This window comes from Lagenorhynchus albirostris, chromosome 20 (genome assembly GCF_949774975.1).
Source record: "Lagenorhynchus albirostris chromosome 20, mLagAlb1.1, whole genome shotgun sequence".
Taxonomy (NCBI): domain Eukaryota; kingdom Metazoa; phylum Chordata; class Mammalia; order Artiodactyla; family Delphinidae; genus Lagenorhynchus; species Lagenorhynchus albirostris.
Genome location: NC_083114.1, coordinates 31,310,342 through 31,324,425, shown reverse-complemented (window position 1 = coordinate 31,324,425; position 14,084 = coordinate 31,310,342). Strand labels below are relative to the sequence as shown.

Genomic DNA, 14,084 nt, shown 5'->3' with positions numbered 1-14,084 from the left:
ACTGGGACACAATTAGGCAACGCTGCTGGGCTGAGTCAGTCAAAAGTGCCTGAAGGAAAAAGCTGCTCATGCTGCTCCCTAAAGGGGGATAGATGGCAACAAAGGGAAATAACGTTTGGGATTAGGTCGGGGGGGGGGGGGGAGAGACAGGCCTCCTTGAATAAACAAGGCTTTTCCCCAAAGGGCTTTGGGTGGAAGGCCATCAAAGCAAGCTGTCCATACTCCTCCCTGGAAACTCTCAAAAGGCCATGACTGTTAGCTTAGACAGGTGGCCCAGGGGTCCCTCTCGGCCAAAAATGCCCAGAATAAGCCCGAGCCTTCCCCTCAAGAATTCAGGAATACGGTTTCCAACACAAACAGATACTACATTGTCGAAATAGTGCTGGAGTGTGTCCAAGCCTTCCCTTTATGTCCTTTGAGTCATTTGGAAATGGTTAACAAACGGGTTGAACACCTGGGCTGATTACCCCAGAAGGGGATTTCCAAACAGACTCTATGCTGTAAAATCATCTCTTCCCTTCCCAAAGCAATTCAGTTCCACTTTCTCTGAAGTGTGCCCTAAAGATTCCAAATTTTCTAACTAGGATTGATTCTAGGCTTACTAAATTACAGCAGCAACTACTGCTGACACAAAGAAACAAGGAGCCAAGCAACTCTGTGCTTTTTAGAAAGGTTTTCTTTAAATTAAGAGGAACAGATGTCCAATGTTTCAAAAAGCCACACATTTGTGGATTTGGCCGACAAACCCTCCAAGCTGCATTTCATTTCTGTTCCCAGAGAGTCAGCCAGCCACTTAGAACTGACTCATTCTCTCTGGGCCACAGTTTGGGCCAGTATCTCAACTACAGAACTAGAATCCCAGATCTCAAATAAATCCAGGGTGTTTGGGTAGATAGTGGGGGCCATCTAAAACAACTTTTTTTAAAATTTTATTTTAGTAGTATCAACACCCACACAGCAAACTGTGGAAGGCCAGTAGGTCAAAGAGAATGAGTAAACAGTTGGCACTTTCCTGTCCCAGCGCCACAGTTCTAAAGGCAATGAGTAAGCAGCTATCCAGAACAGGTTCTTGTTATAATCCTTCTTATAAGTACTGGTTAAATATGCAAATACATGTAGGTTATATGCTGCAATTCAAGTCCTCACCCTCAAGGCAAATGCATTACCTTAGGTGAACTCCTGGCCTTGCTGGGAAGGGAGGGACAGGAACCCAAGCCCCTGACTACCAGATACAAATGACTCAACTGCTTCTAGAATTTTAAAGTACACTATGTGCTTTCTTTTCTTGCTGTCTTTGAGAATAAAGGAACAAAACACTTCACATGCAGCAGTTTTGTGTAGCATTTCATTTACTATGTTTTGTGACTACCAGAGACACTTTGATCATGTGAGTTAGAGACGGAATGTTACTTGGCTTTCAAAAATGGCTATTAAACTCCTGCTTAGGTTATCTTAACTTTTTGTGAGCACATTAATAACTAATTATCAATAAAATAAACCAATCTTGTGTGTTTTTGTAACAGGAATGAGACTTTCAGGTCTATTGGGAAAGACCTGGCATGCCACCAAATCAAATTTTTCTTTTACTGTTTAAAACCTCTTTACACCCAGCAAATCTCACTGGATATTCCAGATGGAGCTTTTCCAACAAGGTATTAAAAGCTGATCATTCCTTTTTTCCTCATCTACCTTCTAGTTTTTTTAGTATTAACTGTATAATAAAAATAAATTAGAAAATGTCAACATTTAAAGCTGGTAAGATTAGACAAGTATTTTCAGTTATTCATAGTACATTTTGTGTATCTGTGCTTTGTACCTTAACTAGGCTAACTGGGAGCCTATTTTTATTTTATTTTTTGATAGGTAAGAAGTGGATTTATTTAGAGATGCACATTCCATAGACAGAACACAGTCCGTCTCAGGCTCCAGCGCCCATGGGAGAAACACACTCCACAAAGTGTGGGCCATCTCAGAAGCTGAGAGGCCTGGAGAGCTATTTTTAGTTAAGAAGGTTTTAGTCTTACTAATCAAGTCATTAGTTCATTAATTTCTGCTTTTCTTTTTATTAATTTGTATCTTGGATTTAATTAATAACTTCTTTAGACAGAGCATATCTACTCCCAAATGAGGGCATATATGCAGACAGCATTTATTTACTTATTTTTAAATATTTATTTATTCTTTTGGCTGCACTGGGTCTTAGTTGTGGAACACGGGATCTTCCTTGTGGCATGCGGACTCTTAGTTGCGGCATGTGGGAGCTAGTTCCCTGACCAGGGATCAAACCCCCGGCCCGTGCATTGGGAGCACAGTCTTTACCCACTAGACCACCAGGGAAGTCCCTGCAGACAGCATTTTAAATCCTACTTTTTTTTTTTTTTTGCGGTATGCGGGCCTCTCACTGTTGTGGCCTCTCCCGTTGCGGAGCACAGGCTCTGGACGCGCAGGCTTAGCGGCCGTGGCTCACGGGCCCAGCCGCTCCGTGGCATGTGGGATCTTCCCGGACTGGGGCATGAACCCGTGTCCCCCGCATCAGCAGGCGGACTCTCAACCACTGCACCACCAGGGAAGCGCCCTACTTTTGTTTTTGAAGTGAGTAAATGCAATGTTGTAAAATTCTTACATGTGTAGCAAATGCTGTCTTTGGTGAATTAAAAAATTGGTAACATACTAACATTTACAGCTTCTTTACATTTTATCTGATCTAATCCTTAGGACAACCTGGCTATATATCTCTCTTTTTATAGATGAAATCTAGGCTCAGTTAAAAACTTTCTCAAGGTCACATTATGTTAGAGGCAGAGATCTAAACCATCATTAACAGACTAATGCACATGGAGGCAAACGGTGGGTTTCAAAATATATGGAAAGGTTTTTTGATGCTAAAAAGGGGACTCCATGAGCTCTTGACACACCGGTCAGTCAAAACGCAGTTCACCGCAGTTTATAAGAGGGCAATCAGTTATTTTTTTTTTAGCTTAATGAGTAATTTGTACTTAAGAAATCACTTTCAGTAACAAGCCTCAAGCTGTCCTACCAAAGCTACAGACAGCACTGAGCACACTGGGAACACTGGCCGAGTTTGTTTGTAAGGAGTACTCGCTACTATATACACTGAATTAACTAGTGTAATTCAGCAATGTCACTTCCAGCCTGTCGTCTTCTGGATTTTTAGAGAATGGAAATAGTGGCCATTGTCCAAATGAAATTAAAATTCTCCCTTCCTTCTAAATCCCACACTCTGGTTTATGGTTATACAGAGAATCCAGAAAACACTGCAAGTTCCCACATGGCATTGCTTGAGGGAGGTGCTCCTCAGTACTTTAGGGTATAAACCCTGATGTGTTGCACTGTATTGTGTTGCTTGTCAGTCACTGAGTTGAGACATGATAAAACATTGCAGATATTTAAGGCACAAAATGAGACTTAAACAAAGTAGAGATGGAATCAAAAGAATTCCCAGGCCCTTTCTTTTATTTGCAGTAACATCAAACCATCCATTTACAAATTTTCTGGTCTCCAATCAGCTGGAATTAACTAGGCATGTCTTTGGGATCATGTTGTTTGCGTCCACTTTGGTGGATAAAAGGAACAAACCAACCGCAGGAACAGAAGGGTAGCCAACTGCTCCAGCTGGAATCCAGCAGAATCACCTGAACATGTCACACCTGAACACTTAGTGGAGGGAAGGAGAGCTGCTCTTCATTTGTTTTCAAAGCAAATTCATTTGAAAGAGTGAACAAGCCATCATAAGTCAAATGTATTATAAATCACTTAGACCTTCAGCCTAAGAAACTAGTCTTTGTTTTTCTCATACTTTACCCTGAAATAAATTTACCAACAAATCCCAAAGATTTAGTACAAACAGTACAAATCATATTTGCTTTCCTCTTTCCTTTCTTCAGACAAACATCAAATAAAATGCAGGTGAAGGAGATGAAACACAACTGGAAGCTGATTTAGAGACTTATACTAACGCTAAAGAATCTAAAAAATTATACTGGTTAATGTGAATCTGTTTAAAATAAAGCATTTGGGTACTGCTTTTCATGTAAGTAACTGTCATACTGCTAGAAAGTTTCTGGGTGGGGGGAAAAAGACTGTTAAGAAGTAACCTTTCCAAAACCCACAAGGCACGTTGCTTGACCTTTATTTATTTAGCTTTGATCACAGAGACTATCCCAATTTCCATAGAATCCTCATGATACTGCTACGATATCATGGCATAAAAGATTCAAAGTGCCAGTAGACATAAGGACCAGTTTTTTTAATCGTAAACCATGATGCTCGGTAATGTTTGAATGGGAACATTTGATATGGATGGTCAGATGAAAGATACCAAAATGTCAGACAGCCCATCGACTGCTGTTGCCATGAGATTCAACAGTCAACATCAGTCTGATAAGCTACCCGACAAGGTGGTACAGCCATGGAGATGTCACGACGGTAGGCAAAACAAGCAGACATTCAGGCAGGATTTGATAAAACCAGGCATTTCTGGCCTGTTGAGACTTAAACCCAATTCTACACTCAACATAATGTCAGTACCAATTTTCCTAAAGGAAAAAAGTGAAACTGTTTATTTTTTCCCAAGCAAAACAAAATGACCAAGTTCGACCAGAAACATCCCAAAGGAAAAATCACATAAGAACAAAACACTTACTGAAGAAAGGCAAGAAAATGAGGTTACATATAAAAGTAGATTTCTGTCTGTTAAAATCAGAGTACGTGCTGGGCTAAAAATTAAGATATGAGAAAGCTTGTTTTTTTAAAAAACGAGTCATTTTTCTCTCCATGTCCTGTGATTTGTATACTATCATCCCTCCTGTTTTCACAAGCCAAGAAGTCCCCTTGATATACCAGTCCCTAAGGTGCCATTTCAGCAGTGTGTAGCCAGCTGCCCAATTCCAGCCCAACAAAAAATGCTTCGGTGGTGGCCCTTTCATGCAAATAAATGAAGGCTTAAGAAACTGCAGTTGTAGGTGGATATGGCAAGGTTGTATTTAGTTGGTAGAAGCTAAAAGGAAGTAAAAATATCAAAACGCTCAAGAAAACGGACACAATTTTGGAATGATCAAAGATGTCTTTATAAAGTTTTTTCATGACTTCATTCTAAATATACAGAATAAAAAATGGTGTCAGCTCATTTGTGAGACACCAACAAGATTTTCCTTATACTGTCTCAAAATTGAAAGATCAGCTTCCCAAGAGGGTGTGCAATGCATCATAAAATGGCCTTTTTTCAAAGGTGGGAGAGGAAGGGTTGGGCAGGATGGCATATTAAATTTTACCATGATAGACATGCAAGACTGTTATCCAATCTAGTATAATTTATATACACTTTTGATGACTTAGGAAAACAAAGAAGTCATTTGTGACAAGCCTAAAAAGCTTGACATATTGGACATACTTAGGAACCATTTTTTTTTTGGTGTCCGGAATTCTTTAATTGTACCATGTGGGCTTTTGAAAATAACAAGTAGAAGGCCAGTTTTTGTTAAGTTTGCTGCTTAATATCACATTCCAGCCTAATAAAATACAATTTGGGTTGAATTGACGGTGGATACCTTACCTTAACAAAGGAAGAGTATTGTCAGTGCAAGATATGGACTAAACTGCTTTCAGGGGAAAAAAAAAAATTAAAATTGATACAGGTTGGAAAAGGGAATTTTCCTTCCTGGTTTGGAGTCCTCCCAATTTAAGGCAGAACCCGTCCATTTAAATTTTCGCAGTTAAAACTTTTCTGCTTATTTAGTTTTCTCCTCTGAGTTCAACCGCTGCTGGATTCGTTTGGCATAACTTTGTGCCATGGAGTTAATGATGGACAGGATGAAGTAACACACCATTACAACAACCAACTTCTCAAACATCCAGGACAACCAGTTTTCTCCCTGCAGGAAGAAAGGCAGAACAATCCACGAGAAATGCTCCATTAGTTCAGTAGTAAAAAGGGGACCACCTACCATGTTTTAACGAAAATAATGAGAACCTGGAGCTTACAACTTATAAAGCCTAAACAATTAAAAATGAAAAGTCTTGTGTCTTCAGCTACTGTGAAATCTACATTCAGGCTTTCTTACACCCAGCTATTAAGATTTCACTTTGTTAGATATAAAGTCAATGTTGAGTCATACAATTTAGAATGGGGTGAGTATGAAGTCATCTCTTATCTTTCACTACATAATGTCTTTGATTAAATCTTACTATCTGAAGTCACCATGGAGATACTTTCAGAGAGTAGTGTCAAGATAGTTACACGTGTATATATTCTTGTTCCAGGATTAGGAGCAGCTTTTAAAATATAAATGTTATCTATTTCTGGAGTCATGTTTGGTCAACTGAGGGCAGCAAAGGGCCACGTAAAGAGTGTAAGGCCATCAAAAAACAAAAAAACCCAACCAAACAAGAAAAACACTATGCTTCCTTCAAGTTTCCCATTTCAGGTTATTGCTTACTCATCCTCTTCTAGTCATTTCCTTTGCTGCAAAACTGTTTATAGAAAAGGCAGGCTTAATTTAATTAAGTTTTTAAGTTCAGTTATGTTAACAGCTTTGGTTTATATTAAAAAAAACTATTTTCCCATCTGTGAAAAGAAAAATAGAGCAAAAATGAAGGAAGATATTCAGATGAACTCAGTAAGTCCAATACTTTGTTATGCTATAAATTTTAACTTTTTAATTCACTTGGAAAGTATACTTGCTACTTATAAATAAATAATTTAAGATCAAGGTAATAACTCATTCTACATAACAGATCCATTATTTTTCATTAGCCCAAGGCTTGTTTTTGGGAGAAGATGTACAAAATGGAAGTTATCAATACATTTTCTGATCTAGACAAAGGCACATTTGCCAGTAGGGAGTAAACCGAGCCTCAAACTTCTGCTAAGACTGACAAACCTCACTCTATTTGCCTAAAAATGCCAGTGAGTGCTGTGAATGTAACTTCGCCCTGAAACTGTGGGGAGTGGGGGGGAAGAGAAGATAGAGGAAAGTCTCACCTGTGGTGCGCCCGTTTCGCTTTTGTGGTGAAGCTTCTGACGCTGGGCCTCCAGGTATTCCTGGAATGGCTTCTGCAGAGATGGACCTATTCCAGGGACAGCACTGGAAGCAGGGTACAATAACCCAAGGAAAAAGATACATTTGGGAAGAAAAGCAGGAAAAATGTTAAAGAAAAATCCACTTACCGCCTCAACTCAAAAAGCAGGGATTAGATAGAAGGAGGAAAAAACCCAACAACAATCAGCAGAGCTGGCGAAATCCTGTGAACTCTTTTCAATGGATCAGAATTCATCCTTTCACAACCCCATAAAGGAGAAAAAGCTCTCCCTCCAAATGTTTAAGAAGAAAATAGGAGCTGAGAGTCCCTTCTAGTAGAAGAGTTAGTTCTCAGAGTGAGGCCAGCTCTCAGCTGATGCTGCACACTGGTGTGGTACAAAGAATAAAATGAATGACTTCTGAGAAGTCTCACATTTATCACCACCAGTTCCTGTAAGAACTGGTTTGAACCGATTAATAAGGAAATGACTTATGCTTGTGTCATCCCTAGTTGAAAAAGAAACTGCCCGCCCTCTCTCTGACTTGTCCCATCTTCTCAGAGGGGGCGGTCCTTTCTCAATCCAAGTCCTTATTAGGACAATCTGTGCGTCATCCTTATCCAAAAAGAATGCATTAGCAAATTTGGGAGGCACCTCCCACTAGTCAGAAGTCAGTGATTAACAAAGGAACAAAGAAGGAACTGCGAACCTTGAATCACTTCGTGGTTTATGGTAGGTGGTTTGCACAGAAACTACAGTACATTACTAAACAACTTGTTCTGAGATGATTGGGACAGTGATCTCTGATAAGTTTATGTACTCGGAGCTCCCTCTCACCTGGAATATGTGGAGGTAGTGCTGTTAAACCGGTTTGGCAACTGTAGGTACCAGGCTTCTGTTTTAGAAATGCTTGCAGGCATTTTAAAAAAATGGTAACTCGGGGCAACTTAGAAAACCAAACATCTCTATTTTCTATACCCTTTATTTTCTCATCTGATAATAATAGGGCTAAAAGCTAAATGAGCCCAATCTTTTTCCTGGGGCCAGCAAAAGGTATTTTATGTATTTGCAACAGTGCCTTATGTTCTCCTTTTTTAAGTAAGTATTAAATTAACTTCACTGCCCTTTTTCTAGAACAATTCAGTTGCTGCTTTCTGTAACAAAAAGCAGGAGTAGAGGAAGAGAAATTTCTTGCTACTATATTTACAAGAGGTGAACAAATACATAACTCCTGGCTGACACTTTTCTTTGATCCTTTTAATTATCAACCACCACACCCCTAATGGAGTCCTTATTTTATATCCAACACTGTAATTGGTACTATGGGGAAAGAAAAAAACTGCAAGAAATAGTCTATGTCCAAGAACTTAAAATCATTACAGGGATTCAAAACACACACACACACACACACACACACACACACACGACCTGATTTGCAAACAAAAGAATTTATAAATCAATAATAAATTTCTCAACTTTTTGGTACAGAAGATATACTCCAAAGAAAGTGAAGGGAAAAAAGAGAGATCAGTGTGGGGTGAAGTTGTTTAAAAAGTCCTTTAATGAATACTGAAGGATATGTAAAAAGGCCTGGATAGACATATGTAGTAGAAGCAATGAGTGCATTGATGATTCCAGAAGACCTGTATGACAGACATCAAAGATGGAGAAGTGGGACTTCCCCCGTGGTCCAGTGATTAATACTCTGCACTCCCAATTCAGGGGGCCTGGGTTCAATACCTGGTCGGGGAACTAGATCCCGCATGCTGCAACTAAAAAATGGTCCTGCGTGCCGCAACTAAAGATCCCACATAAATAAGTAAATATTAAAAAAAAAAAAAAAAGAAAACGGAGAAGGGAGGGAGACTGTGGGTTAACTCCTCTCATAGACTTTTACATGGCCTTACATTAGTACGATAAACCATAAGAGCTGTCTCTGAGCTCTGTTGCTGTTTATTAGTAATGATTCTTCTACAAAGGAGCAACATAGTACAAACCTTCTCTTTAAAACAGACTTCCCTTGGGTAGTTCTTTATATAATGCATAAAGGAATGCAAATAGCTCATCCACTTACACTTGAACTAAACCACATGAATATAAAAAAAAATCCAGTAAAATAAATGCACAAAAAGATTGGCTTTGAAGATTACAGACTTATAAGAACTTTCCTTCAGAAATTCTTTTGGCCACAGGCACAGCTTGCAGGATCTTAGTTCCCCGACTAGGGATTGAACCCAGGTCCATGGCAGTGAAAGTGCCGAGTCCTAACCACTGGACTGCCAGGGAATTCCCAGAAATTGATTCTTTCACCCTTAATAACAATAACTTATGTCATTATTTTAAACTCCCAAGGATGGCTATAGTCAAGCCAGTTTTTTTTTTTGAAAGTTAAAAAAAAACTTATTTAGAGAGGCTGAAATGATTGTATGCTTATTTGAACAGCTAGGTTGTACAAGAAATGACTTGAAAATTCCCTTTTTGATGTCCTCCAAGAGTTGGGTTCCATTATGTGTCTTGTTCTTTCTTCAGACCTCTAACTTCAGACTGACGTTAAGCAAAAATATGGCTTACAGTTTTCCTCAAATCATTCTTGGGCTCCAGGGTCAAGCCATTATTTAAAGAGAAAATTAAGAACCAAGACCCAATGGTAGAAAGGTTCTACTTTGCTGTTGTTGTTGAGGGGAATGAGGAAGGGACTGGCAACAATCATTCTAGATTCCTTTCAAAATAACTGGAAACCATAAATGATTTGCCATTGTAAGTCCATTAAGACCTACTTTTTTAGCTGATAGAGAATATATGTCATTACACATTTACATGATGTGTAACTTTCAAAGAATTATCTTGGGCTAATGCAGAGATTAATTTTTCAAGGGGCTATGGTGTTTGTTACATGCTTTAGAGAGTTTTTGGTGGTGGGATGGGAGATTCAGTTTTTCATAAGAGACTAGGAACTGGTGAAAATAGAGAAGTTAAAAGTTTTTACAGCAAGATATTAACCAAAACTATTATGAAAAAATGCCACATGATCTGAAAAAATCTAAAAAGTTAACATATTTGAAAACTAGGTATTAAGTGTTACATAATGAATTATTCGTCAGGTCCTCTTACTTTTTTAAATATATTCATCAAAATTTTAGTTTTATTTTCATTTCTCTATGTCTACAAACCATGGCTTAAGGCCACACATGCCTCAGCTTATACAAAGCACTCTTACACTAAAGTTTTCTTAATTAACACGAAAGTTCTTTAAGTTCTTTAGATAAAAATTGAAATTACAGTTTTCACTCTTAACATACATTTAAGGAAAACAATAGCGCCATCTCATGACTTCATCCCTCAAGTTATTTTCAAGCAGCAGACACAAGTAAGAGTCCATTCTTACATTTAGGATTAATTTAAGGTACACACATGAGGAAGGAATAACTCGCATCACAGTTCAGTGTCTCTTTATAGTTGGCTCAGGAAATAAATGCCATTTTCTGAAAGCCATTGAATTCAGAGTACCTTGTGCACCTGGCTAAGGACCCTCATCTCAACCCATGGTGGGTGGGTGAAGTTCTCCATCTGTCATTAGGTGCTGATTAAGTTCAAAGTATTAGTTACTATTTTCCAGTCAGTGGTTGGATTTAAATATACTTAAACTAGCCGTAAACAGCCATTTTCTCTAGGTGAGAAAACCTTAAAGAAGAAAAGAAAAAACAAAGGAAAACAAAAGCAAGAATAAAATTGATCTCATCTACTTTTCCTTGCTGTAGACCTTCAGCACAGTGGGTAAAAAAATTTTTGTGGATAGTAATATCTTGATATTTATTTTCTTGGCACACACATTTTTCAGATAATATAATTCATGAAGAAACAAATTTCCAACAACTTATTCTAATGGCAATTTTTGAACTTTTGTTACTGATTTTAATAAAGAAAGAAAGAAACAAACAAAACACCTCAGAAAATGCAAACAAAAGAAGGGAGAAAAAGTAAAGAAAAAATTCCACAGAAGTCTAATAAACCCACTCAGAGCTCAAAAGTGGTTTCATGGGAACAATATTTTGCCATGCTTATATACTTAAGTATGTGTTAAAACAAAAACAAGACAAACTTCTTTGCAAAATTCTGTCAAGGGCCCTGACCATTATGCAAACAAATCTATTATTTTTCTATGTTTTTTAATGCATCTGTGACTCTGTTTGTGGAATCACTTATCTGATAAGAAATCTGTATTTTAAACTCTCCCCATATTGACTCATTATAAATAAAGGTCTGCATTGTGTTCCCACAGAAAGCCAGAAAATCTACCAGAGGAAGCATCACAATCGGCAGAGGTTGCATAGAGTGGGTGATGTGAGTACTCCAGTTTTTCACAATGCTTAAATTTTCATTTTATGAGCAGACACCTATTCCAAAAAATTCATCGGTCATTGTTATTCTGTTTTCAAGGGACTCCTTTCAAATTGTGTAGGTCTCAAACAAATTGGTTCACCAGATATAAAAAACACACCATTTGATTTACTTTGATTCTCTTCTCCATTACAGACATAGTCATCAATCTAGGACTTGCTATTAAAAGACCCGAAATTTTCCTGTTCATGATTCTGTTTGGATTTTTCCACCCAGATGAGTGTTTTTTATTATTATGTGCCATCATGAAACTGGGGCACAGTGCTTAATGACACAGAAGTAACATAAACTTTTTAAAAATTGATTTGTCTTGTTTAGCCCTATTTACACAGGACCTATATAAGGTTAAGCAGTTGAAATGCCTATGGGAATTAAACAGGTATTAATAAAGTAAATTTTTAATACAGGCTCTGCTTTGTTAACCACTTTTTTTGAAGATCTTAGCATTAATGTGATTGTGTAAGTCATATCATTGGCGTTCCAGAAAATATACTGTCTGACATGGATTCCTAGTAAGGCTATAGGGCAGTAAGCCTTTATCTTTCTTAGAAAAAAAAAGTATGTGCAAAAAAAATTTTTTTTAACCTTCGTTTCACTATTTGTGCAGTACTTTGAGGCTGATTTATTTAACATTCCTCTAATGATTAATCAGAACATGGAAATAACACTCTCAGGGTGTGGTTAGTTAAACCGCGGAAAGCTTATGAATGTGAGAAAATGTTTTTAGAAGAAGATTCAGGTCAGGGGTAGTATTAAAAGAAAGGGAAAGGAAAGGTTTAATCAAGTCTACTGCTGCTATAATTCAGAAAGCATAATAGAGATCTTTTGAAGTAGACTACTTTTTGATAGCACCAAAAGCAGCTTTTAAGGGCAGAGGAGCCTAGACCAATGGTCTGCGAACATTTTTGATATTTGTACTTACGCAAATAGTAAAATGTACAAATACAAATTCAAATGGATAAAATATGGATGGAATCTTAAAAATTTTTAAATTGTTACTAAATGTCTTACTAATTATGACAGCTTTCATGCTATCATTAGCAAATATTTCTGATTAATGGGACATAGAAAAAACAATAAATTGCAGCATGCCCACTGTAAGCCCCTTTTGTACCATGGAACTCTTACTCTAACCCTAGCCTATGTTTGTAATCCATGATTTGTGATATTCTGACATGTGGATTGAGGGAGTGCCAATCAGACTGATGGTAAACTATATCCTCCATGTATGTATAGCCATATAAATTATATGTACATATACTACCATAATAATGTCATGTACATTACAAAATACACAAAAAATAACAAAGATGAAAATAAATATAAATAGAAGTTCTATTTTAGTCCCACTCCAATGGTGGAGACCACTGGTTTAGACCAGGAAACTAAACCACAAGGGGTACAGATACTATACCTTGTTCCCAAAAGGTCAAAAATATCTTAAGGCTTAGTTAGCAGAACAACTCAAGGCAAAACTCTTAGGTAACATATTAGAGAAAAGAAAGCTATTTCTACAAAGATCCAGATTAAGTGTCTCTTTTTTGCTCATCCTTCCATCCTTTATAGTGGCTCCTATAAAGAGGGCCTTTAAGAACCTGAATAGCCAAATCTCAAGAGACTGAAATCCTGTGCCCACAGTTAAACTTATATTTATGTTTTAAATGAATATCAGGGTCTTTAGAATTTTCTTGATTGGGTGAGGATCATTGTATGTAAATCAATAAGTCAAATTTGACTCCAGAGAATTCTATCAATTGAGATTTGTCCTGGGAGCTGAGAAGTAAGTACAGCCGTAAACAGACTCTTCTAGACTGAAGCTACAGGCTCTTCTGCTAAAGAGATTAAATTTTACAATTAAGGTACTGGTAGGATATATTTTCAGGGATGAAATAAAAGCCCCTCCCTATCCCACCTCCATTACATGCTGATCTGTCTTCTGAACAAAAGAGGCAATGATAATACGGTAGGTAGAAGTTCAGTGACAAGATGGCCTAGCAAGTCCCTTTCTTGATAACAGTCTTATAAATAATTCTTTGTTTTCAGAAACGTGCACATGTTGGTCAAACACTGTAGAGTTAAACACCACACCACCATAACCAACCCCACCCCCGGCCCTGCCCCCACTGGGCAGGGAGGCCAGGATCTAAACAGGCTTAACGGTTAGTACTTTAATGAGTTGTCATTTCCTGTCTGATAAAGATTCTCACAGTATTTAACCACCAGTTTCCCTGGGGCCCCGACCAATACTAGAACTCTATTCATAGTCACTCAGAATGGATCTCAGACTCCTGACCTGATTCAACAATGATAGATTTCCCTGCAAATGAAACAAAAAGTCTTTCCTCCTTAGGTAGACTGCTCAGGAGAAGAGGCAGGCAAGGCAGAGGGGAAGTAATTTATCAAACAATCTTTCTGAAGAAGCCAAAGGCCATCATGCTAAAATCCATTAATATTTATAGCCTTTAAGTCCTCAGAGATTAGAGAAAGAAAAAAGAAAAAAAGATACAAATTGATCCCTAATTAATCCATGAACCCAGGAATATGACAAGTAAATGAACTGGTGTTGGCTGCAAATAAACATATTTAACCCGGTAAAAATGGGATCCAGTAATCCCATGTGACTGAAATGAAAGAGTTAAAATCTAGGGCT

At 37.8% G+C, this 14,084-nt stretch overlaps 1 protein-coding gene across 5 annotated transcripts in view; it reads right to left on the bottom strand.

Moving 5' to 3' along the window:
- Positions 1-3,436: 3,436 nt before the first annotated feature.
- VMP1 (vacuole membrane protein 1) overlaps positions 3,437-14,084 on the bottom strand; it is a 130,811-nt gene continuing 120,163 nt past the window's right edge. For all 5 annotated transcript variants that reach the window (XM_060134378.1, XM_060134375.1, XM_060134374.1 and 2 more), the window contains 2 exons: positions 7,001-7,103; positions 3,437-5,891 (listed from right to left, as the gene is read on the bottom strand). In XM_060134378.1, the coding sequence (XP_059990361.1) occupies positions 5,748-5,891; positions 7,001-7,103 (247 nt within the window). In that variant the 3' untranslated portion in view covers positions 3,437-5,747. The remainder of the gene's footprint in view (positions 5,892-7,000; positions 7,104-14,084) is intronic.